The sequence below is a fragment of the Neolamprologus brichardi genome, chromosome 3 (assembly GCF_056152115.1).
Source record: "Neolamprologus brichardi isolate AB-2024 chromosome 3, ASM5615211v1, whole genome shotgun sequence".
In the NCBI taxonomy this organism is placed as follows: domain Eukaryota; kingdom Metazoa; phylum Chordata; class Actinopteri; order Cichliformes; family Cichlidae; genus Neolamprologus; species Neolamprologus brichardi.
Window position 1 is genome coordinate 54,626,956 of NC_142106.1, and position 26,727 is coordinate 54,653,682.

Consider the following 26,727-nt stretch of genomic DNA (forward strand, 5'->3'; position numbering starts at 1 on the left):
ACTGGATTGACTCGCTGCATTAACTTTAGACAGGGACTTACAACCTGATCAGGTCCCCACAGGTCGGCTTTTCCTCAGCCCATTGTAATCTGGAAAAGCTCACCTTATATTTGTTCTCCCGAAATTTTTTACAGCGCTGTTAATTCAATCTTGCAGGCCTGCTTAGAACAAAAATGAGAAAAAGGGAGCTGATTATTAGCTCATCAAAGCACAAAACATCATCACCTGACAGTTTTCTCTTAAGTGCACTGTTACAATTTTAAAGGGCCCAGTTCTAACCATGTCCATGTTTAGTAAAACTCCCTCTATTAAAATAAGAAAACAACCCAAACCTAACTGTCAGAATCAACCCATCACTAAAACAACAACCCCAAAAATCTCAATCACAGAAAAGTTTTGCCTCAAGTTCTTCAGGTTCCTGACAGTCTGAAGTCTACTGACATAGTCTCACCTGCTCAATACACAGAAAATCTTGTTAAAAGCTGCACAGTTTTGCACACCATTGATATTCTGATTAAGCCCTTTCTAAAGACGTTATAACAATCTATCATCACTAAATTCTAAATTTCTTTTCCAAATCTGGACTACAGCACTTAGTCACAGACCTGACCACTTTATTTAATTATCCTGTCTGTTACCAAGCCTTTCTTCTCCCACAGTCACAGTGTCTCTTTCAGTGCAAGCTTCACTCATCCAGTCAGACAGGAAACTCAAGTTCTTCTTTTTCTTTTCCTGTCCCCAGTCATTCAAATAATTTGCATACTGAGTCATATCTCAAAAAGTTGCAGTGACAATGCATATTTAAACATCACCACATTATTGAATTATTTTTATTTTCTTTCTACAGTAATCACTTGTTTTGATCAATCTGTACAGGAGCACTTCTAATTCACTATTCTAAAAACTACTTTAAGCTTTAATCACTTTTTTCCTTTTCACAAGAATCACTCTACTGTCGTGGAACTTCCTGAGTTATTCCTCTGCTTCAGGGTTTAAGTGTGTTAAATTCACACTATTTTAACACTGATGAAAGATAACAAGCTGATTTTCATTGCATGTGTGTTATTAGTCAGGTTTAATCGATGTCTGTGCAGTGGAGCTGCAGATCCACCAGGGCATGTTCTCAAAGCTGCCTTTCCTACACATTTCTCTGCTATAATTTGATCATTAATTGTCACACTAAGTGACTTGGAGAAGATGATAAACAGACTCACATGCTGAAGATGCTGTCTAATCTTCATGAGCTCTCTTGTCTTTGTAAGGTTAATACATTTTCTGTTTGTGTTTGTGATTTTGTATATGTTTCTTTTTGCAGTGTTTCAGACTCCTTCACAATTTTCCCACTTAAGCAGTCAGTTTTCTTTTTCCCAGGTTTGCTAACCCAAATTTTGATTTCCCACATTAAATAACAGCATTCCTCTGTGTTCTCAACTCTTGCTCCCACTCCGTTGTCCTCTCCCACTTCAACAGTCCAATAACAGGCAGTTCTCTTTCCGCTTTGTCCTGCATTCTCCACTGTCTCTCTTTAACTGCCGTGTTATTGCTCTTTGGAGCTGCATTCCTCGTCTTCAGTTAGGAGTGAGAGCTCACTTGTCAGGTTTAGTGACACATGACACTGTAAACAATTCAACCAGAAACTTGGCCTGAACGTTTCCAGTGATGTTAACCTATAACTTGCTTCCGACTGCTGCATCTGGAAAATTGATCCAGGTCTGCTTTGCACCTAAAAGTGACAAAACTAAGACATTTTCATTATTATCATCACTGCTTAAACAACACACTTCTCTCTCTCTGGCCAGAAACACCAATTTATGTCATGTATTCACATTCATGAATGTAAGCGTGTCTCCGTTGTGTCTATATATTTGTATTCATATTAATATTGAGTGTAAGCTGGTCTTCGTTGCCTTGATGTGTTTTTATAATCAGGTTTAATTCAAGTATCTTTGCGCTGAACTGTGGATTCAAACTGTCTCACTTCTGATTCTCTCCAAAAATAATTTCACATGTAACAATTTGTGTATGTGTGTTTTCTATTCATTCATGTAATTATTAGTTTATGTATGTCTTTCTCTCTTTCCCCTTTTTTTTAAAAAAAACAAAAACCTTTCTGTTATGATGCTCTGGACATTTCTAAACCTCCACCGGTTCAGCCTCCATTTTCAATCCAATTCCTCATACACTCTCACTTGAACTCGTCCAGCTTGACCTCTCACTGGTGCTTGTCCCTCTTCTCACAATTTCCTGTGTGGCCTCCAAATCTCCAGCAAACACAGGCCCAACTCAGCTGTTTCTTCTTCTTCGTTTCTTCTCTCTTCATCTCTTTTCAGTCTTTTCTTGTTGGTTAACTCCCAGCATGGCAAATATCACGTCCAGTGCCTTCAAACAGTCATGTCACTAGTTAAGTTACCAGCTTTTAATTCAAAGCTCATGTTCCATCAGTGGTGTTCATACATGCTGCTGCTTGACCCTTCAGTGCTTTAGGTCAGTTGCACTGTCTTTTGCCTGCTGTTAACTCTTCAAGTCCATGATGTTGTTCTGTCTGTCTTCTGTCTTCATCAGGAGATTGACTGTCCTTTAAGCTTCTTCTCAGGATGAGGACAGAATGAGAGGTGAAGCTGTCAAATTTTAAGCCAAATTCTGGCCTGTTTGTCGTCCCAATTCTGTTAATCTATCATTTTGCCGCTGTACTCATGTTTTGAGGTTGAGTAAGTCCATGGGCACCTGTATTAACACACTAAAACACTTATTTAATATTTTTTTCCCACACATCAGCCAGTTCCTTTTATGGGCATGCAAAGTTGTTCACTTCCTTCCAGACACACACACAATCTCTTCTCTCAGACTTCCTCTTTTCACGCACTCTGCTATGAACACACAATCTTCACCCCAGTAGTGTTATTATTACTTATTTATTATTTTGTACAAATTACACAGAATCACAACCACAACATTCACACACTTAGAATCACTCAAAACATGCTTGTGATGAACTATTTTCATCAAACATGCTGTTTAGAATCAGAAAGAGGAAGTAGACCGCACCCTGTTAAATGCGTATACGACCTCAAAATCAAGGAAAAACAATTAAATCATCCAATCAATTCTCACATTACACACCAAAATCTAAAAATAAATCACACCAGCATTTATTACTGAAATTCTTGCCTAGTTAAACTTGCTATTTAAACAGAGATATTTGTCTTCAATGCCTCTGTGTGTGACCTATAGCAGAACTATGTATACGTATTTTGCCTGGCAATGCTTTTAGAACTGGGGTACGTGCTCGTGTCTGCAGTTCTCCGTTTCCGGAAATGTAAAAATAAAGATCATTTTTTGAGCTTTGACCACTCTGAGTCGGAAGTCTTTCTCTGTCGCCAAAAGAATTCAAAAGAACGGAATTTAATAATTGGTGCCAGTGACCCGGATTCTTTTGCGGCTGAGAGGACAAATTTGGCTGAAGGTGGGATCTGATATGAGGCGAACAGGAGACATTTTACAGCTTCACCTCTCATCCTGTCCTTAACCTGAGAAGTACATTAAAGGGCAGTTAATCTCCTGATGAAGAGAGAAGACAGACAGAACAACACCGTGGACTTGAAGAATTAACAGCAGGCAAAAAAGACAACTGACCTAAAACACTGAAGGGTCCAGCAGCATGTATGTTGATGGAAACATGCGCTCTGAATTACAAGCTGGAAAGTGTACCAGTGACATGACTGTGTGAAACCACTGGATGGGACTGTCTGAGTTCATATTTGCCATGCTGGGAGTTAAGCGCCAAGAAAAGACTGAGAAGAGGAAGAGAGAATGAAGAGAGAAGAAGAAACAGCTGATTTGGGCCTGTGTTTGATTTGGGAGGCCACACAGGAAGTTGAGAGAAGAGGGGACGAGGACCGGTGAGAGGTGAAGGCTGGACGTGTTAAAGTGACAGCATAGGAAAATTGGGTTGAACAATGAGGATGAATTTGTGGGTTTAGAAACATCCAGAGCATCGCAACAGAAAGGTAAAGAAAAAAAGAAGAAAGAGAGAGATAAAGAAATAAATAAACTAATAATACATAAATGAATAGAAACAGAAAACACACATGTAGAAATTGTCACATGTGAAATTATTTTTGGAGAGAATCAGAAGTGAGACAGTTTGAATCCACAGTTCAGCGCAAAGATGCAGGAATTAAATCTGATTATAAAAACACATCGAGGCAACGAAGACCAGCTTACACTCAATATTAATATGAATACACAACATACACGCAACGAAGACATGCTTACATTCATGAATGTGAATACATGACATAAATGCTAAATGGTGTAGATTTAACACACTTAAAGGCTGAAGCTGAGGAATAACTCAGGAAGTTGCAGGACAATAGAGTGACTTTTGTGAAAAGGAAAAAGAGACTGGGAGGACCAACCAGTGATTAGAAGCTTAAAGCAGGTTTAAAATAGTGAATTAGAAGTGGTTTCCAGCTGATTGAGCAAAAGAAGTGACGACTGTAGAAATAAAAATAAAATGATAATAATTGAATTATGCGGCAATGTTTTGAATATGCATTTCTGTTGTCAGGGCAACTTCTCGAGATGTGACTCAATATGCAAATTAGTTGAACGAGTGGAAAAAGAAAAAGTCAAGTTTCCTGTCTGAGACATGAGTGAAGTTTGCATTGAGAGAAATATATCTGTGACTGTGTGAGAAGAATTGTTTAGTAAAATATATGATAGCAGCCGCAGGACAATTAAATAAAGTCTGTGACTAAGTGCAGTCGTGCAGATTTGGAGAAGAAGTTTATAATTTAGTGATGACACATTGTTATAAAGTGTTTAGAAAGGGCTTAATGGGAATATTACTGTTGGGCAAACTGTGCGGCTTTTAACAAGATTTTCTGTGTATTTAGCAGGTGAAACTCTGTCAGTTGACTTCAGACTGTCAGGAAGCTGAAGAACCTGAGGCCAACCACTGAAATATGATGTGGGCAAAATGAACAGAGGGAGTCATTTTAAGTCTGATTTCAGACTATGTAAGTATTAGTTAAGCCAAGAGTCGGGCAAAAGCTTTATGGCCCGGAAAGTTCTAATTCCCACAACATATTGTTAGATTAGTAAGCAAAACTTTTCTGTGATGAAGATTTTTGGGGTTGTTGTTTTAGTGATGGGTTAATTCTGTCAGTTAGGTTTGGCTTGTTTTCTTATTTCAATAGAGGGAGTTTTACTAAACATGGACATGTCGAGTAGGGGCTCATTATTTTTGTAACAGTGCACTTAGAGAAAACTGTCAGGTGTCGCCCCCTTTGGTGATGATGTTTTGTGCTCTGATGAGCTAATAATCAGCTCTCTTTTTCTCCTTTTTTGTTCTAAGCAGGCCTGCAAGATTGAATTAACAGCGCTGTAAAACATTTTTGTGAGAGCAAATATAAGGTGAGCTTTTCCAGATTACAATGGGCTGAGGAAAAGGTCACCTGTGGGAACCTGCGAGTTCCTGTCTAAAAGGATTGCAGCGAGTCAATTCAGTCCAAGATCATAAAGAAGTCTTTTTCTAAAAACAAAAGAAAAAACAAATAAATGAGCTCATATTGATGAGGGTGGAGAATCTGATCCTTTGCGCGTGAGGCTCCACTATCAGCAAGATCTAGTGTGAATGCGTGTGCATGATGTGTGTGACTGGACTGTGACTGGACTGACCATGTGGACTAAAGTGTTGACTGACTTGACACTGAGACAAAGACTGGACCAACGTTAGGATGAGTAGATGTTGACAAACAATTCACGACGCCGGTAAGAAAAGGGTGGATGCACACGGAATGTGCATGGAATGTAAATGGAGCTGGCTCCAGAGAAAAGAGGTTAAAAATATTTAACCAACTCAAAAAACTACAGGCAGATGTTGTCCTTTTACAAGAGACCCACAGACCTCTTAGAGGTTCGAATGAACTTAAAACACCTGAGTTTCCTAATGTGTTCTCAGCCTGTTATAATTCTAGACAAAGGGGAGTAGCAATTTTAATCCATAAAAAAATTAATTTCACAGTACTCGATACAGTTATAGATCCAGAGGGCAGATTCTTAATCATTAAACTATCTATACTTGATAAAAAGCTATGTATTGTAAGTGTATTTGGTCCAAATGTTGATGATCCCTCATTCTTTCACGGTTTTTTCAGTGCACTCTCTGAACACTTAGATGGCACACTTGTGCTTGGAGGCGACCTCAACCTTGGACTGAATGAAGAAATGGATAGGCTCAATACAGCAGGAACTCAGCGTAATTGGCAGTCCACAAATATAATCAAACAGTATATGAGCGACTTTGGTCTTTGCGATGCATGGCGCTCCCTTCACCCCACCAGTAAGGAATATACTTTTTTCTCACATGTTTATCACTCCTACTCTCGTCTAGATTATTTTTTGGTCAGCAGCTCACTGCTGAGTGACATTTCAGACACTGAGATTCACCCTATAGTTGTCAGCGATCATGCTCCTGTATCTTTAACACTAATGCACAAGAATAATACTACGCCAAGTAAAAACTGGAGATTTAATACATCACTGCTTAAAGATGAAGACTTTATTAAATATTTTAAAAAAGAGTGGACTTCATATTTAGACTTTAATGACACTCCCGGAACATCAGCTTCTGTTTTATGGGAAGCAGGGAAAGCTGTGATGAGAGGTAAAATAATTTCTTTCTCATCACATAAAAAGAAAAAAGAAAACAAAAATATTCAGGAATTAGAAAAAAACATCAAATCACTAGAAGAAGCCTACGCATCCCACCAAGATCAGGAAACATTGAACAAAATACGCAAAACAAAACTAGAATTAAATGAGATAATTGATAGAAAAACAAAATTCTTAGTACAAAGACTACGCTTACAAAATTATGAACATAGTAATAAATCCGGTCAATTTCTAGCAAACCAGTTAAAAATAAATAAAGAAAAAACAACTATAAGTGCTGTTCAAGATTCATCTGGGAACACAATATATGAACCGAAACAAATAAACAACATTTTCAGGGATTTCTATAAAACGTTGTATTCACCACAAATAAACCCATCTAAAAAGGAAATTGATCAATTTTTAGACAACATAACTCTCCCAAAATTATTAGACTCTCAAGCAATGGCACTGGATTCGCCACTGACATCAGGTGAACTCCAGGAAGCCCTGATAAATATGTCCAATAATAAGGCTCCAGGTCCAGACGGCTTTCCTGCATAATTCTACAAAGAATTCTGGACGATTCTAGCACCAGTTTTTTACAGAACGTTGTTAGAAATCAAAGAAAAGGGCAGACTTCCATCAAATATGAATTCTGCAAACATTAATCTCCTGCTAAAACCAGGCAAAGACCCTGTATATCCCTCAAGCTATCGTCCAATATCCCTTATTAATGTAGACCTCAAAATAATCTGCAAAGCTCTCTCGAAGAGACTAGAGAAAATAACCCCCCTCTTAATTCATCCTGACCAAACTGGTTTCATAAAAGGTAGGCACTCATCAACAAATACACGTAGATTACTTAATTTGATAGACTACTCATACAGTAAAAACCTTGAAACTACAATATTTTCCTTAGATGCAGAAAAAGCGTTTGACAGAGTTAACTGGAAATTTCTATTTGCAACTTTACACAAATTTGGTTTTGGATCTTCTTTCATCAACTGGTTAAAAATATTATATAATTCCCCAACAGCTTGTGTCAGAACAAATGACCAGACATCCTCCAGCTTATGTCTCCTGAGGGGCACCAGGCAGGGATGCCCACTCTCCCCTTCACTGTTTGCAATTTTTATCGAACCACTAGCAGCAGCAATTAGACAGAATTCAGCAATTAAGGGCATAAAATGCAAGAACGTAGAACATGAAATCAGCCTTTATGCTGATGATGTGTTACTCTTTCTCCAAAATTCACAAACCAATATCTCTGGGGTGATTGAATTGATAAACTCTTTTGCAAGAATATCAGATTACTCAATTAACTGGTCAAAATCTACAGTCCTTCCTATTATTTGCTGCTTCCATAATTCCTCTTCTACTCCACTGCAATCGGGAAATATAAAATATTTAGGTATTAATATTTCTCCCAAGCTTGCAGATCTAACTAAATTAAACCATACCCCACTTTTAAAGAAAGTAGAAGGTGATCTGGCTAGATGGAAATGTCTACCCATATCACTCATGGGAAGGGTTGCTGCTATAAAAATGATGGTATTACCAAAAATAAATTATTTATTCTCAATGATCCCAACTAAACCGCCGCAAGATTGGTTCAGATCTCAAGATTCATATATGTCCAAATTCCTTTGGAAAAATAAGCCCCCACGTATAAGCTTAAAAACACTACAAAAGACCAAGGATAAAGGAGGATTAGAACTACCTAACTTTCAGCACTACTTCTTAGCCAACAGGCTTCAGTTTATCTCAGGATGGCTAAAACATACCCTCTTAGATGAACCTTGGCTAGATGTAGAACAAGCACTTTGCAATAATCTAGAGATTTCAGATCTACCATTTATCAGCTCAAACATCCAACGACATGAATGCTTCAAAAGCATCAACATCAGCTCTTCTCTGACAGCATGGTGGGAGTTTCTGAAGTTGACAGAGTCTTCATTAATCCCATGCAAACGTACACCTATCTGGAACAACCCTGACATATTACAAAACAATAATATGATAAACTTTTCAGATTGGAATGGTAAAGGAATCAAATATGTAGAACATATACTAGAAGGAACAGAATTTATTTCATTTGACAGACTAGTTACACAATATGGGATCAACAAGAAAAGATTTTTAGAATATCAACAAATTAAATCCATAATAAAAAAGAAATTTAAACTGGGTCAAGTTGAACTACAAACACCACCAAGTGTGGTTCAATTTTTTACTCTTAGAACCCCCAAATTACTATCCAAAATATACAGAATGCTTTCTAAAACAGATGAATCAATATCACTTCCTATTGCAAAATGGGAAGCGGATCTATCAGTTAACTTAGACCAAGACTTCTGGTCTCAGATTTGCTTAAAAACCTTTCATCTAATCAGAAATCCCAGTCTTCAATTAATTCAATGCAAAATACTACATAGAGTGCACTATACAGGTCATCGGATGTTCAAGATGGGCTTTGCATCTACCAACAACTGCTCACACTGCCAAACCAATTCACCGGACAATTATATCCACGCTCTTTGGTTCTGTCCACCAGTTCAGAAGTTTTGGCGCGAGATATGTGAAGGCTTATCAAAGTGTCTGAAATATAACATTCCAACTTCCCCCTTAGTGTGTTTGTTGGGCAGCTTAGATAATGTCACTTCAGAAAAGAATATAGCCCATATGGTTTTCACTGCCCTATGCATAGCCAAGAAAACAGTCCTCATGAACTGGAAAAATAAAAACAATCTTAATTCTAACCAATATAGAAATTATCTATTAGATTACATTAGTCTTGATACAGCCTCTGCCACCACATCAGATCAATCGCTCTGGGCTCCTCTGATCAGCTCCATCACCTAGTGGGGGTGGGGGGTCATATTTTGGTCTCGCCTTCACTGTTGTGATTGGGGTGGGGGTAGGGTCGGGCTTAGGGCGTCGGGGGGTTCCCCGGGAGCATCTTCCTTGGGGGGCTCAACCCGGGGTAGCGGTCATGGCCAATTAGGGGCTCTGTTGGCTCTTAGGTGACGGCTTCCTCGTGGCTACGTGCAGCGGGGCTAGGGGAGGGTCTGTGCTGACGGACGGGGGTTACTGACCTGGTAGCCTGGCTGCCCCTGGGTGGGTCCGGGACGGGCGTGAGGTTCTGGGGGCGCTCCGGCTCTGGCCTGGGGCCCTGGCCGGGCCTCGGGGGCCTGGGTCCTGGTTGGTGTGTTGCCGGGGTTGTGGGCCGGTGGGTATATGGGGGCCCGCCACTGGCGCAGGGTGCCGCCGGTGCGCCAAGCCACCTGGGGGGCTCTTCAACTGGTGGTGGGGGGGGGGGGGGGTTGTCACATCTTGCAGGAGCTTTCCTCTCTCAGGAACTCTCTCTGCAAGAGGGGGAGATACAGGAGAGGTGGAGGAAGATCTCAGCCTGGGCGTCTATTGTCTTATGTAGTCTGGAAGATGAGTGGATGATGGGGTGGGTGCAGTTTTCTCTGTTGTGGGGTTGGGTGGACTGCCCCGGGCTCTGTGGGGCCGGGCGGCGCCGCTGCACTGGGCCCCGGTTCGGATGGGCCTGGGCCCCCCTTCCCTGGCGGGTCGCGGAGTATGGGGGTGCCTACTGGGGTCAGCGGGGGAGCTGGCCCCAGGGAGGGGTCACTTGCCCCTCCCTTCCTTCCCTCCCCATCTCCAGCTGCCTCCCTCTTCCCGCTCCACCACAACCACCCACACATGCAGGGCCTTGGAGTAGGGGTGTGTCACCAGGGTGCAGAGGAGGTAACCCCCCCCCCCCCCCCCCCCCCCCCGTCCCCTTCTGGCTGCCTCTGCCTCAATTTTATCCCGCAACTTAGACATTCACATTACTCACACTCTCATTACACATACATATAGGATCTTGGGGGTGGGCACGCTACACGGAATCCCAATTACCATCATGGTGTACACCTCACCCCCGGCGCCGTTGCCCACCTCTCAATTTTAAATACACGTAGACATTGAGGGCTAGCAGGAGGGACTATGCGCTTACCTGCTGCTCTCTGGCAGGTAGCTCCATGCCCTCCTGGGTTTTAAATGCACCTTAGAACACACATGCATCAACACTACAATGAGCGGGTGGAGGGAGGTTAGGAGTCTTCTCTCACCCTCGTTCTCTGCTTTCTGCTGGAGCAGGGGGGCTAGGAGGAGGAGTCGGCCGTCCGACTGGGATCCGGAATGTGGGGCCTCCCTGCTGCTGCGGAGTCGGGGCGGTCTGCTTCTCCCCACTGCAGGGAAAAGGGTAACACAACCTGGGTCTGGGTGCAGTTCCCCCCTCCAGGGGCAAGGGTACCTAGACCCGGTTCGTAGAGTACGCTTGGGGAGTGTGATTGTGTGTACAGCGTCTCTTTATGTCTGTCTCCACGTTGGTTGAGTGTGGAGTAAGTGCATATGAGAGCATGAGGGTGGGAATGGATGTTTGTATCTGTGTGTGCCTGTATGTCTGTGTCTATATGTCAGGTTGGGTATCAGATGCCACCTCTCTGAGGACAGCTCAGGCCCTCCAAGGTTTGGAGGCCTATCTCCCCCCACCACTTCCCTTGCCGGGGGCAGACTCCCTCAGACATCGGTGCGTTGGTGGTTCTTTGTGTCCGGGGGTGGGCGTCCGGGTACACACCGGCTCACTCCTTGGCGGCTGCTTATCGGGGCCTGGAGCCTGGGGCTCGCTTGGGCCACTTCGGAGGTGGGGTGCCCCCGGCCTCTCGGCCTGGGGCTCGGTCACTCAGGCACAGCTGGCTGCCGGCGGAGCTCACGGGCACGTCACTGCAGCCCCCCCTGGCTTCTGCTCCGTGGCTGCTGGGTGACCCCTCATCTGGGACTCTCCTCAGCTCTTTCTGGGACAGTGGCACGGCTGCCCCTCTGTTGGTCTTCCTTGGTCTCTTGTGTTCTGGGGGCCTCTGGATGTCTGGAGTTTTGATCTCCTCCATACCTGCTTCATGCCCTGGAGGACGGGGCAGTGGCCCCCCACACCCTCTAGCAGATCATTACATGAGGGAACCTTTTAAGAAAACTAGCGCGTCCATGCTCACAGGTGTACACACGGGTGATCACACACACAAACTACACCCTTTTTGGCTCCTACCTCAATGCACACTGTGCTGTCGATCTTACGTGCTGCACAATAATGTTTAATATTTAGTATTTACTGTCATATTCCCATATATCATTGTGATGTGGTTTATTGTATTACTCTTGTTTTCTTCTGCTTGTTTTCTTTTTTCTTTCTCAACAGGTGATCCAGGTGATCGATATATGTATTTTTTTTTTTTTCTTCTGCTTATTCTGTTGGTTTTTGTTTTTTGCCCTTCTCCCCCGTCCCTCTTCTCAACTGTTTTTCTTTCCCTCTTTCTTTCTCCCTTTTCTTTCCCCCAGTCAAGTCTGTCCCGTATTCAGCAAGTGAAAATAAAATAAAGAATTAAAGGTGAATCAAATGGACCATTACGGCAAAGCTGGGATGGTCAATTTGGTAAAGAAAATCCGTTGGGCATCTTTCTTCGCCTTTAGACAATAATTCTGATGGCAAAAGAGCCAAACGGGACAGGCAAAAAAAAAAAAACAAAAAAAAAAAAAAACAAAAGAAAAGGGTGGATGCTTTGCTTTGCTTTGCTTTTGGCAGGAGCAGGAGCACAAGAGAGAGAGGGAGACCGAAAGGTTCACATGAGAGTGTGGAGCTGCAGACTCGACCCTTGGGCGGCTAATTTTATGTTGCTGATGTTTGCTTTAAGAAAATGTTGTTTTATTGACTGGGTTTAGATGATGGTATCACATTATATTGTTGGGAAAATGCCAAATGCTAAAGGGGAGAAAATGTTTGATATTACTGATGTTACCATTAACCAAAGCAGGCCACTGTAGAAGTCAATGACATTTTATAGAAGGAAAATAGAACCAAAGCAAAATGTAGGAGTTATATAGGGGATTGGTGGACTTGTCACATTCCAAATCCAGTTATGGAATAACAAACACTGGTCCAAGGGAAAGGGCATGTGATACGAGGTGGTGCTGGAGGAAAACGAGCAAAGTAAAGACAGCAAACCTATTTTGGTTCGATTTGATAAAGTCAAATTAAAAGAAGTACCATGACACTCAGAGGATCAACGTGAAACTAAAACATACGCAAATTTTGTATGAAGCACATGACTGATAACTGTTCTGTTTTAAGTTTAGTTTCTTATAGCACAGAGTGGATCACAGTGAGGGAAGGACAGGGGGGAAACTGAGTTTTAAATGTGAAGTTGATGCTAATATACAGGTTTTGTTTCTAGGTCGTTCTGGGGATGCAGGCTCTGGGTTGAGCCAGGAGTTGAAAAGATCGAACATGATAATTAAACTGATTTTATTATTTAAACACAGGTTTGCAGGCCCGGAGCAAATATACTCGAGAGGAGAATCGCTGAGGTTTTCTGAGAAATGATATGATGAACCTTTTTCTTTTAATTTTCTAGTTGTGGTTTTGTTTGACACATGAAGATGTGTCAAAAGGGGGAGTTTTAGGTCTAATTTGAAACAATGGATTATATGATCAGTGTGTGACTTTTTGTGTGTTTGATCATTTAGCTACGGTAAAACTTAGGCATAAGTAATTGCTTTTATGCTTAAGCTTAACTGATTGAAAATGTTTGTTTTCTTTAGGATTTATTTTACTAGAATAAGTGCTTATAATCATTTTTCATACACACATTGCAATTGCACTGATAGGAGTTGCCACTCAGTCTTGTGAAGGTCATAAGCTTCGTTCAGCGTGACTGTCTGGATTGAAATATGGTAGGAAAAGGACTTAGAGTGCTTAGGGGTGAATGCAAACACGCTTACACACAGAAATAATAATTAGGCTAATCCTTTTGATTAGAGAGTCCCGAATGTGATATTTTGAACCAACTTTGAATAATCAAGAGAAGAATTGATGAACATATTAGATTATTGAGGCGTAGCAGAGAGAGGTGTTTTCCTTTTCTGTCCTTTACAGGAGAAGATTCCAGAACCACAGCAAAACCACGAAGGGGTTGGTGAGAATCCAGGACCCAAGAGGAGGGGCACCCAAAAGAAGCACAGAGCTCAGAGAAACCTCTCAGAAAATGTGTTGTTTAGATTGAAAAGAACATTAAAAGCTTGTTAGACAGAGGTTATAATGTGAGCACAAAGTAATGAAGGGTAATGGGAGGATTAGCTTTAGTAATAGTTTGCATGATTTTTATGTCAATTGCCCAAACACAGTGTTCAGACCGGATATGCTCCACCTGTTAAAGCGGGCGAAGGGACAAATGAAGTGAACTGTAAGTGTGTGCTTAGAAACCAGGAGTAAATGTTTAAAAGAGGAAACGGGTTAACTGTGTAGAGATCATTTCTATAGATTGACAAAAGTAATGTTGGACCTTTTTACTAGAGATGGCACGATACCACTTTTTTATGTCCGATACCGATATTATAAATTTGGATATCTGCCGACACCGATATGAATCCGATATAGTGTGTTTTTTAATCAATAAAACGTTTTTTTAATATCTTGCTGCATTTTGTATAAGTTCATACTCAAGTTTAAATAAATAACAACACTAAAGCTATTCTGTTATACCTGTATGTAAAAAATACACTGCGCCCAAAATATGTCATAGTTCAGCAACACTGATCAATCTAATAAACGTAAACCTGCTCCATCCTCCCTATTCTGGTATTTTAAAGAGTACTTAGCAGAAATATTAAGCAACCTAACTAATAGGGTAGCAAACTCCCAGCAAAAAAAAAATAGGGAACCACCCTCCACCTCATGATGCTTAATTGATGTAATCAAATTTAATTTGATGCAGGGTGAAAAATGCTCAGAAATAAATTATTTTTCAAGAATAATTAAATAGATTCAACATCTTTCTTCAACAGAATTGCAGAATTCACAGATGGTACTTTCCCAAAGGAAAACGTACTATAGCTTACTAGGGTATATTAGACTTAACAGTTACTATATACAGTAATGGACTTCTATATATTTTACATCAGATTAAAACTTTGGGTGTACGATTCAGATAATTATTTATTAAAAGCTAGACATTTTAAATGAGAATAAGAAAGAAAAGTATGTCTTTGTGCCCCCTTTTCCCTGTTCATGCCGTATTGGCCCCCCTGGCTAAACTTTGCTAGATCCGCTCCTGCACAGTTACCAGCCGTCAGCTACGTAGAAAAGGATCCTAGTGTAGAAAGTAATATTAAATAAATTCTAACAACAGCTTATCAACCTTAAACGTGCTGCTGTTGTTCAGCTACTGGTTTCCTCTTTCTGGTGAGAAGTGGGCCAAAAACAAAGAAGAGAGACAGACTCGCGACAGAAAAGCCAATCAGCTGATCATTAAGCAGTTTCACGATTGAAGTAGCAGCAAGAAGAGGGAGGGAGAGAGAGAGAGAGAGGCAGTCGCTCCATATATCGGTTGTCAACCCGTTCTCACTCCCGACACGTAAAATACTGACGATTTGTCACGTCCCTTAACTTCTCATGCTGACGCTAAAATGCCAAATCAATCCACAACATACTGCCATTCCCCAGCTGTAACCTGCATATGCATCAAACCAAAACCCAGTACCATAGCCACATGATAGACATACAGATGAGGTTAAAGGGCTGTGTCATGTTGCCAGATAGCTTCATCCCAAAAAAGATCAACATTCTTCAAAAACAAAAGTTTGTGAATATTTCCTGTATTGCCACCAGGCCTAAACCAACCTGTTAAACTTATCAAATTATTGTCATAGATATGAACCTATTGATTGATTGTTTACACGTGTAATTGCATTTTTATTGACATTTTGACAGAAAAACCCTTAATCAAATTGTATCTTTGGTATCTAATAATAATATTAACAATAAAAATAATGTTACATATGCAATATGCACACAATAATGATGTGCAAACAAACAAGAAAAATATAAAAAAAAATGACAATTTAAAATAAAAATAATACCCTGTATAAAAACCACATATGACCACGATATGTGGTCATATGCAATTGCACAATTGCAAATGTGCAATTGTCACTGCATCTAAACATGACAGATGACATATTACAAAAAGGTAGAAACGTATAATATACAATATGTTGTGAAGCTGGTACTGGTGCAGTTAACTTTCCTTTAGGCTCCCATACACAGTACTGCTGACCCTAATCACCTCATACAAGATGTTACTTACTTTACCTGCAGTGCAGTATTACTTTAACTTGCAATATGTTATAATAGCCAAGTCACTTCTATATTTATGAGCATGTAAACAATAATGTTGGCTGATATGTAAAGCTATGAGATATCGAGTGCTGGGAAGATATTATTGATCGATCAGATTCATGAATGTTTTATGTACTTAAAGCATCTTTCTTTCAGCTTAACGGGTGAACCGTCAGCTCGTTCAAACACACGTTAAAGTCCGTTTGGCTCGACACCACCGAACAGAGGCAGCAATATAACAGAGCTAACATTAACAGTGCAGTGAATCCTGCTTGTGCCGTGATATTCAGGACTGCAAACCGAGCAGCATCACTGACTTTCAGCTTGTTGTGTCTGTGGATATATGACTGACTTTAATTATCCATAAAATCATCACATTCTCTGTAAGATTAAGGTCAACTATTGAACGGCGTATAATTTAAAGTAAAGGCTTTAAAACAAAGTAAACACTGAAAGTACAAACATCACTAATGTCACATAACTTTGCCGACATGTGGCCAACAGTAATGTTTTAATGTTCTTCATTATTAAACATTTGCCCATAAATAAGTGACATAATATTCAGTACTTACTTTAAAAGTTTACTCTTCGGCCCCCCCTCCTCCGCCGTTTTTTTTCGGCAAAATTATCCTCACCCACCGCCGTGCTATGGAGTCTGGGATATGTTGGGTCATGAAGTCTACACCGCCACATCCTTAAAATTAAGGGAAATGAAGGATGCATTTGAAGGCCGCATTTTGAGCAGCCTTTGAATTGGGACAGCCTTCATCGCGTCGTTGTGACGTAATCGGCCTTAAAATGCGGCCTTTGAGGCTGCAGACCCTGAATTGGGTTACAGCCCTTGACTGATTGTGACCTATACCTATATATTTTCACACCTTGGCTCATGTGATTAGGCAGAGGATCAATAGGGAGTCCATGACCCTCTTAGGGGGACACTCACACGGGACCTAAACCTGGGATTCTCCACCAGTCGCTCTCAGAACTGAAGAAACTTCTTGGATAAAACGTCTTCAAGAAATTTAAAGCAGTTCAGACACTTTTCTTTCCCAGCTCCTCAGACTGTCCACCCTGTTAGCTTGGTTAAGCAGCCATGAAGAGTAGAAGGCCAAGTATGAGTTTCAAACAGTAAACACATTTATTTTTAAACCCTGCAAATAAACAACATTAACATCAAAAGTTTAACATTTCCTAAATTTATCCCACAATCTGAATATAACACCCACTTCCCTACATTTGATCCGCTGTGTTAAATATGATTAAGAACAGAATGCAATCATTTTCAAATCCTATAAACCAGTATTTTAAACAAAGTGAGAAAATGTAACATTTAAAGAAAAATATTAGCCCATTTTGAATTTGATGGCAGCATCCTCTCTACAAAAACTAAAGGCTTTGCGATGTTTAGTGCTGGACCATGTTGGTTAATGTGGAAACTTCTGAAACGTTCAACAGTTTCCATTTTGATTAACCTGACCAACATAGAACATAGAACACCTTTGAGGTGGACCTTGCACCACTACTTTGGCACAACACCGGCGGCCGCCTCGGGTCTCTCCACCTCCTGCCTCACCTTCTCTCATCCACCTGCTGCCTCTGTGGAAGCTCCGCCATAGCCACCACCAAACAACTGACTTATTTTTACACATCGACCAGCATCCGGCCAATCCACCACCTTTCATTGTTTATACCGTTACAAAAAAAAATAAATTACAAAACATCATCGGCTCATAAAAATGAAAAATCACCATCGGTATGCCCGATGGCCAGTCCAGCTATGGTCGTGCCATCAGTTAACCCTTCACGTGCCAGCTGTGACACGCGTGCCCAGGGTTGCCGACCCCTGCTCTAAAGCATCTGATTTGGATTCCTGAGATCAAATATATTTTCCTTTGGCTTTGTTTTCTTCCCATTTGTGGCTTTAATGTAGTGTTACATCCTGTTTGTTTGCTTCCATCTGTATACATGTCCAGATTCACTGTTATGTTTCTATTCTTACATTGCTGTGTGATCACTGTTCAATCTGCTAACTGATTTGACCTTTTGTATCTTACACTGATACTTGTCATATTTGTATCTGCGCCTAAAAGATAAAAAAAAGTTTTCCACGCTAAAACACAGCTCCACCTCCTGCAGTTCTCCCTCTGAACCACTAGATGTCTCTGTTATCTAAATGAAGACGTTCAGCACAGCAACCACAGCAGCACTCAGATCACACGTGTCCTGTTATTATGTATAAAAGCATGAAACAGGTGAGACAGGTGGGATCAATATTAATGTTGTGGAAATATATGAAAAAGCAACAGAAGAGTGAAAACATTTTGTGTTTCTAGAAAGATCTTTCAGCTCATAGCTGCTCACAGACTGTATTTACAAGTGACAAACTGCAACTCTACAGTACATCTACAGTATATATCAAATATATTCTGTATTCAAATCTATTGAGTGATGTTTGAAAGTCTTTCCAGGTGAGTTTGATCCAGGAGGGTCTGAAGCCAGAGTCAGACAGAGACTGTGCAGAGACTGTAGAAGGACAGAGCAGCAGCAGAGCAGTCCAGATACACTGATGATCCTCTGTCAGATCCAGAGGGACACACAGGGATGATGCTGGACTCTACATTGTGTCTGACAATGGAGCTGTTCTCAGAGCAGTTCACTCTGCAGCACTGACAGTCATCTGCACTTCTTCTCATTCCTCTGTCAGTCACTGCTGGATGAAGCTCTCCTCTCCACCTCCCAGTAACATGGCCCAGTCAGAGCATCTCTACACACAAGCTGCTGCTGCTTCAACCTCTCTGGATCATCAGGACACAGCTCCTCCTCTCTCAGCACACACACCGTCCTGTTTACTATCATCACCACCTGCAGAGAGAAGAATGAAGAGCAGAGGAGATAAACGAGTGTTTCCAGAGACTCTTCATCAGCTGTCAGTCAGTGATGCAGCACATCCAGTATAAAGAGCAGCAGAGACTTCAGTGCTGGGACTCTACTAGGACTCGTTGTTGCTTCACTTTTTCTAATCTTTGGATTTTTATTGAAGTCGATGAAAATGTTTTTCACTCGTAGTTTGAGTTTGGACTTTCATTCATTAGAAGAACCTTGGTGTGTCTCTGAGCTCTGTAGGAACCCCAACAACAAGCCCAACAATCCAGATGGACGGTTCCAGCTGTTAACTGGAGGAATTCAATCCAAACATCTGCTCTCACTAAATTCTTCCTCACCTACAGACTGTGTTCTTCACTGCTTTAAACTTGGAAATGAATGCAGTCATTGGTCTGCGTGCTGCTTTGTTCAGAGAGCTGATTTGCTGTTGACAGTGTTTGATCAGAGCGTGTCAGCCGTTTGTAACCCAGTGTTAAAAACAGGATTAAAAGTATAAATATTTATACTCTCACAATGGGAATAAATATTGATAAAAACAAAGTTAATTATAATAAATACTGATAAAAAGCATGTAAACATAAGTTTAATTAATATGTACATATGTATATGTAATATATAAATGGTGTGGGGGCAAGACTTAGTCCTGTGGAGTGTGTTTGGTTAGATCCACTGAGCGACCAATCATTGGCCGGTCTGACCCTCCCCCAGTCTGTGCACTGCTCAGACACCTGTGTGTTACTTCGTGTGCCAGTCAGATACGCCAGAGACACAGACGGCGAAAGATCAGTTTATCCGTGCGGCAAAGAAGCTAGCTGGATAGTGAAAGTCCTCTTTTTGGTGAGAATAATAAGAGTGATACTGTATTCCAGAGGCCGTGAGCCAGCGTGAGCACTGTAAAGCCCCATGTAGCATTTGTTGCTTTACATGGTAAGTCCCAGGCAGCGCATGTGCGCTAGCATAGCATGCTACTTGTCGCTAGCTCCGATGCTAACTTCCGTTAGCCATTTTGCAATGAAAGTGCCTTTTCCGAGGCTAAAGCAATTAGAACTGAGTCTGCTGCACTTTATGCGAAATGTTCTTTAAAGGTTCATGTCACATTACTGTGGTATTGATGTATAATGTATGGTTTTGTGCGAAGTTGTTATGTTAGCACATGTTCACTTTTCTCATGGTGTTAATTATAGTTCTGCACACTAAGTATTAGCAACGTGAAATTGAGTGCCTTCACCTGCACTTTACTTAGCTGAAACTTGATAAGTCTCAAGCCAATGTGTATTTTTAATGCACTGCTGAGCTATTTTGTATTATTTTAAATGTGTGTTTCCTATGCACTTTTTCCCTTTGAAATTTGAATAATTTGTTGTACAACATAGAATATTTTGAAAGAAACTTAGAAGCACTACAAGCAACCAGTAGTAATAATAAGTTACAGACATGATAGCTTAAATGTTGAACTACTGTGTTCTGGCCTGGTCAGGTTTTTTCCCTTTGCTTATTTGGATTGGATTGGTTTTGAGGACCTGAGAAGAATCGAGGATCCCTTTTCCAGTACTGCAGTGGTTACCAAACGTTTTTTGCTGGGCTCCCCTTGTTTCACAAGAAAAATGTTCGCGCCCCCCCCCCCCCCCCCCCCCCCTCGCGCGAGCGCACGAACACATCCTCCAACCACACACACCCATATTTATTTCACACCTCAAACATTTAGTAAACAATTAAGCAAATACAAATAATCTGCAATAAATTACAGGTAGTAAGAAAATAAACTATTAACCCTTTTACGCTACGTCCACACCTACACGGGTATTTTTGAAAACGCAGCTGTTTCATCCACACGTAAACAGCGTTTCGAATCACCGAAAACTGAGATTTTTTAAAACTCCTTTTTTGCGTTTACGTGTGGATGAGGAATACAGAGTTCGTCATGCAACGTCAAAGGTATGTGCCTTTTTTACGTCACGCTGTGTGCACATTATTGTTTACATGAGATGAATTGCAGAATGGCAGATAAAGACGAAATACTGTTAATCTGACTATCTGCAGGTTTTACACGCTTACATATACACACAGTTACTGTCCTTCCATTTACAAAGGCAGAAGCGTCACGGTGTAATTATTTTACATGTAGTTGTTTTTTTTTCCTGTGTAATAATATTCAACATTGCTATCAATACATTTTTCAAAAAAAATCCCTCTGCAAAATGGGTTCAAAAACGTAAACAACTGTTGGATGCTGGTTGTCCGTGATTTGAACCGGGGGAACAAATCGTGGCAGGATCAGCCTGATGTTATTTGTATCCCACTGTAACTTTACTGTATAAAGAGCTAACATCTCCAAAATGTCAGGAGTTGTTAGTCATTACAACAAGTGTTTGTGAACTAAAAATCAAGAATGTGGGATACTGTTTGTCCGTGATTTAAACAGCCCAGAGCTGCTCCCGACGAAGGGAAAACCAATTCTGCAGGGAGACCTACCTTGGTACTTGTGCAAGTGAAACCAAAGGGAAGATATGCTTCACCATATTTTCTAGTCTTTGGCTTAGAATGAAGTTGGTTTGGAAACATATTCAGCGATGCTTCATCTCCTGCTTTGCGTTTGTGTGGGCGCCCGTGCTAGCAGTGTCCAAGCGTTGTTGTTGTTGTTTTTTTTCCCTTTTCATGCTGCGCCCCCCCTGCAATGGCTCTGCTCCCCCCCTAGGGGGCGGGCCCCACACTTTGGGAAGGTCTGCAGTACTGGATGGTGAGCCCAGCCCGAAGAGCCGGATGAACTGGTAGATTGTAACCCGACTGGTTACAAACACACTGAGTGACTAGTGAAAGACTGAAATTGACTAAAAGGAAAAAAGACACAAAAAACAATATATCCTTGGGCCGACTATTTGTGGGGTTTGTTATATTTTATTTTGTTTTCAAGAAGCGCGCTCTACTTTTGTGAAATGTGCACAACCTGCTAAACTTTTAATAATTGCTAATAAATGCAATTGTGTTTTATACACCTACTGTGTACAAGTCCTCTGTTGTCATTGTCCTTGGCTCCTACGAATCTAGAACCTGTCAATCTGGTCCATATTTCCCTTCTGTCCTGGTACTGTGGTTAAAAGTAACTATACTGCCTGTACTACAGGCAAAGAAGGAGAGAAGTAGCACTAACAGGTCTTACATGCCCATTACTAGTACTGCACCACCAGTGTTACACGTTACTATGGTGATCATAAAGGTGAAAGAAAGGTAGAAACAGGAAGTGTTTGTGTCCAATCCTGAAACCTGTCATCATTCTCGTCTCACAGCTTCACTGAGAAGCTGCAGCTTCACAGGAAAACCTGGATCTTTGTTTCATACTGACTGTGTTTAGTACAATACTGCTGACAGCACCACCCACTCACTCCATCACTCTACTTACACCACAGTCTCCAGTATGTAGTCTGGACTCTGCTGAAGATCAGAAAGATGCTTCACATCTGGATCCTTCAGGTTGTAGTTCCTGCTCAGCTCCAGCTCTCTCAGATGGGAGGGGTTGGACTTCAGCGCTGCTGCCAGATAATCACAGCTGATCTTTGACAAACCACAGAGACTCAATCTGTATAAAGAATGAAAGATGTAAGTTTATTAGACAAAGTGTGAGCTTGAAATCATTCAGTGTTTCATCATCTGTTCAGAGTTGAAGAAGGTTCAGAATGTAGAAGTTTAGAAAATGGAAACTCCAAACAGCTGAAGCCAACAGGAAGCAGCTTCAAACAGGAAACTGTGCAGAGTTTCAGACTATATGCCCTGATGCAGCCAGTTGGATTTTGGAGACACACACGGTTGTTCCAGTCTGGACCAAAGACTCTATACTGGGACTGAGGGACTGCTTTGAGTGCACCCACTGGGACTTTTTAAAGGCTCATGTTCTCACTTAGATCATCGATTTCTACTTACATTTCTTTCTGGGAAAAATGGGGATTACTTTGAAAAAAGGAAGTATTTTCCCCAATAAGCAGCCCTGGATTAGTAAATCACTCCAACATGTTCTCAGGCAGAAGAAGCTGTCTTGTTATGAGGGAGAGAAGAAAAAGATTGAGGAAGAGAAACTTGTTGAAAGAGAGATAAAGCAGCTAAAATCAGGTGTAGAAGTAAAGCAGAGGATGAGCTGAATAAAGGACACTCAAAGCTGGCTTGGAAAGGAATGAAGTCCATGGTGGGGATGCAGAACAAGGAGCAAAGATGAATGTGATGCTGAATCAGCAGAAGACTTGGACTCATTTGATTCCAGCTTTGATATCATTGATTTCAATGAAGAGCTTTGTGATTGTAGCAAAGGGCTGGTAGCTCTGAGAGTCCCACTTATGAGGTGTTTGTGTGGAAATCTCTTAGTGGGATCAAAGAGAGAAAAAGCCCTGGCCCTGATGCTGTGGGAGGGAAATGATTGAAGTGAGCTGTGAGGAACTGACTTGGAGATTTTCACACATTTTCCAGTCCTCCTTGGAACAACAGGAAGTTCCCAGCATATGGAAACAAAGGTTAAGTGTCCTATGGCACTCAGTGATGATGGTGCTGTGGCCCCACCACCTCCACCTCTTTGTAAAGGAACTAACTGTAATCTGAAGCTTCAAATGTAACTAAGACTTCCTCCACTAGGTGGCAGTGTCTGGTGAGAAAGTGTTAGTGGAGCTGGCCTGGAGTCAGAAACAGGAAGATGCAGGATTTGGGCTGAAATGGGGAAAAGTGGTTAGCACTAGTCCCTTAAAGCAAGAAGGTTGTAGGTTGAAGCTTGTTGTCCTTTCTGTGGAGGTTGGATGTTCTCCAACAGTTCAATGAAATGCTGCTTAGGTTCATTGGTGCTTCTAAATTGGCTGTAGGTGTGGATGTGAGAGGGTGCTTCTCTGTCTGTTGGCCCTGTGATGGACTGCTCACCTGTGCAGGTGGACCACGCCTCTTGCCCTATGACAGCTAGGGCACAGGCTGCAGCCCTGTGAGCCTAAGCTGAATAAACAGTTAGCAAAAATGATCCATAGATGGCCTGAATTTCCCTAGTTATCAGTTTGGTAGATAGCTATGACATGCTAATCCCACCCAGCAGCTGTATTCTACCTGTAAGCTGATCCCTGCTGAGCCAAAGCACTTTTTCATATACAAATTACAACCTTTAATAGAAACCTATTGGTCAGCATCTTCTTAGCCTGCTGTTAGCTTCATTCCACAGAAAACTGAGAGAAACTAACAGAGTTGATAAAGAATAAAGAGAAATGTGCTGATTTAAAGCCTTTGAAGTGCTTCAGATGATCTCTGTCCACTTCTGTCCACTCATTCATTCATGTAAGCTTTCTAATGCAGCTTTGATCTTCACAGTCTGCTTTATGAAACTCATTCTAACCCTGAATGTCAGAGTGTTCCTCCTTCTCTTTCCCATCATTCATGCAGGCAGTGGAGGAGATTTGGATGTTGGACTGTGTGTTGGACGATGTGTGTATGTTTGTGTTGGACTGCTGTCTGTAAAGCGAACGCACATTTTGCTTTGGATTTCAGTGTCAGACAGACTTTAAGGTGGAATGAAGAGTTGGAGAGTTTCACAGTGAATTATCCAGTGGAGGATTTTTCTTCTTCTTTGAAGGTTTGAAATGTGAACATTGTTCTGCTGCAGTCAATGGACTAAACCAGAGAAGAAGAAAACAGACTTTACCATGAAGATCCTCAGTGTGGATCAGTATAATATCAGCCTGATGTCTGCAGTTTAGTGTCAGCACAACTTTCACATCATATTCATCTCAGCACAACTAAAACATGCTGACTGACCTCAGAGTTTCAAGTTTACATCCTGGACTCTCCAGGAAACCACACAGATGCTTCACTCCTGAATCCTGCAGCTTGGAGTTCTCACTCAGGTCCAGCTCTCTCAGATGGGAGGGGTTGGACTTCAGTGCTGCTGCCAGATAATCACAGCTGATCTCTGACAAACCACAGCGCCTCAATCTGTATAAAGAATGAAAGATGTAAGTTTATTAGACAAAGTGTGAGCTTGAAATCATTCAGTGTTTCATCATCTGTTCAGAGTTGAAGAAGGTTCAGAATGTAGAAGTTTAGAAAATGGAAACTCCAAACAGCTGAAGCCAACAGGAAGCAGGTTCAAACAAACACAACAAGAGAAAAAACTCTGAATGTTTCACATTGAAGTCGTACATTTATCATAAAAACAGGACAAAGACTTGAAAAAGTCATGTTCTTCCTTCCAGGAACCACAAGGCTTCACTTTTAAAGGTGAAGTGTGAAAGAAATGGACATATTTGAAGTCCAACACCTTTTTCCAGTCACATTACTAAAGCAGACAAACTACAAGCTCATTTTCATTCGAACAAATCATCTTCTGACCTTGACTAACAATACTGGTCTCTATGTGCAGCTGGCTGTGAGACCAGTGCTCAGGGACCGTCTACAAAGTGCAACACTGAAAGAACATCACACACTAATTTGCTTCCAGCACTTTCACACAAACATCTACTGTCATTATTGTCACCAAACTCTGTGGATCCTTTATTGCAAATTCAAATGGGATTCAAATGGTCAGACAAAAGAGGGTTATGAGGAAATATGATGAAATGTTGTGTATTAGCAGCAAGTTATTGAATCATTTTCCTGAAAAACCAAACAAAATGATTGACAACCATGTTTTTACAAACTCAGTGTTGGACTTGGATCAGCAAGATAAGCTGATGTTTAAAGGCATTTGAGTCTCGCTGTATGAGAGTCCAGTTATTACTCAATATTTATGGATGATGTTCTTTCAGTGTTGCACTTTGTAGACGCTCCCTGAGCCTCACAGCCAGCTGCACATAGACCAGCTGACATTACCCAGCCTTAGAGGCGGCTGTAAAAAAATGGATTTTCCTATTTAAATGGTTTTAATTTGAATAAAGCGATGTTGATTCATTCAATCCTGAATCGATTTTTAATATAAATGTATTTTGCCAGAATCTCAGGTTAAAGCTCCCAAAAGTATTTCAACAACAACCAAACACATAAAACAGTAAATGAGAGCAGCTAAACACACAAAGATGGAAACACAGAGCGTGGATCGTTCACTCGACGGCACGTACAAAGACACGCCGTCGGGGTTGAAAGTGGACAGCTCACAGATCCTGAAGCTGCAGGTTTCATCTGTCTCCAACCAAAACTGACTGAACCAGCAGCAAAAGAAGATCCAAACTACGCTTTACGTTTGATGAACATCGTCATGAATTCTCTCTGACTTTGACGTTTACTTCCTGCACAGCTCTCTCTCTCTCTCAGTGTACTTCAAGAACAGTTTACCTTCAAAAATCTGTTTTCTGCATTATTCACTGCGTATTACGCACCAGTCTGCTGTTGTGTTCACTGCTGTCGGCCTCCGAAAACAAAGCCTCATTTCTGCTGTTCAATACTGAAGAAATTGAAACCTTTTAAAATGATGACAGATTACAAACTCTCAGCTGTGTCTGTAATCAAACCTCTGTAACTTTGCTTCCCTTCAGCAGCATCAGGTCATGTTCACATGTTGATTCATGGTTTGATTCGGTTTTTGATCGACTACAGAATATTTTGAAGGTTATCTGCTATAAAAAGCCAGAACAGGAAAATCTGCTTCATGTGTTTCTGTTTGATCCTCAGTGACTTTGACACAAAGGCCTCTGCTGTGATGATCACACCTCTGGTCAAGTCTCACAGTGTCAGCTTTGTGGATATGTGCTGATAAATGATCAGAATTATAATATTTCCCACTGTCTGGTGTGTGCCGTGACCTTTGACCTGCTAAAGACAGTCAGCTGTGGATTATTCATTGTTGTGTCTGATACTTAGAACTGTGAGGAAGAACACTACACAGTTAATCAGGGTCCCCTCATTCTGAATCAGGAAAGGTGGGCAGGCCGCGTGTGGGCCGCGGGCCATACGTTGAGTATCACTGTTTGAAATGTAAACATTGTTCTGCTGCAGTCAATGGACTAAACCAGAGAAGAAGA

General features: G+C 41.3%; 2 protein-coding genes across 2 annotated transcripts in view; both read right to left on the reverse strand.

Moving 5' to 3' along the window:
- Nucleotides 1-26,727, reverse strand: part of LOC148105865 (protein NLRC3-like) — a 232,103-nt gene that overhangs the window by 89,716 nt on the left and 115,660 nt on the right. The window lies entirely within an intron of this gene.
- The window catches only part of LOC148105867 (NACHT, LRR and PYD domains-containing protein 12-like), a 79,740-nt gene that overhangs the window by 38,156 nt on the left and 14,857 nt on the right, over nucleotides 1-26,727 (reverse strand). Inside the window, exons 6-7 of the mRNA XM_087830828.1 lie at nucleotides 24,530-24,706; nucleotides 22,232-22,334 (exon numbers count right to left, since the gene is read on the reverse strand). Of these exons, the coding sequence (XP_087686954.1) occupies nucleotides 22,232-22,334; nucleotides 24,530-24,706 (280 nt within the window). The remainder of the gene's footprint in view (nucleotides 1-22,231; nucleotides 22,335-24,529; nucleotides 24,707-26,727) is intronic.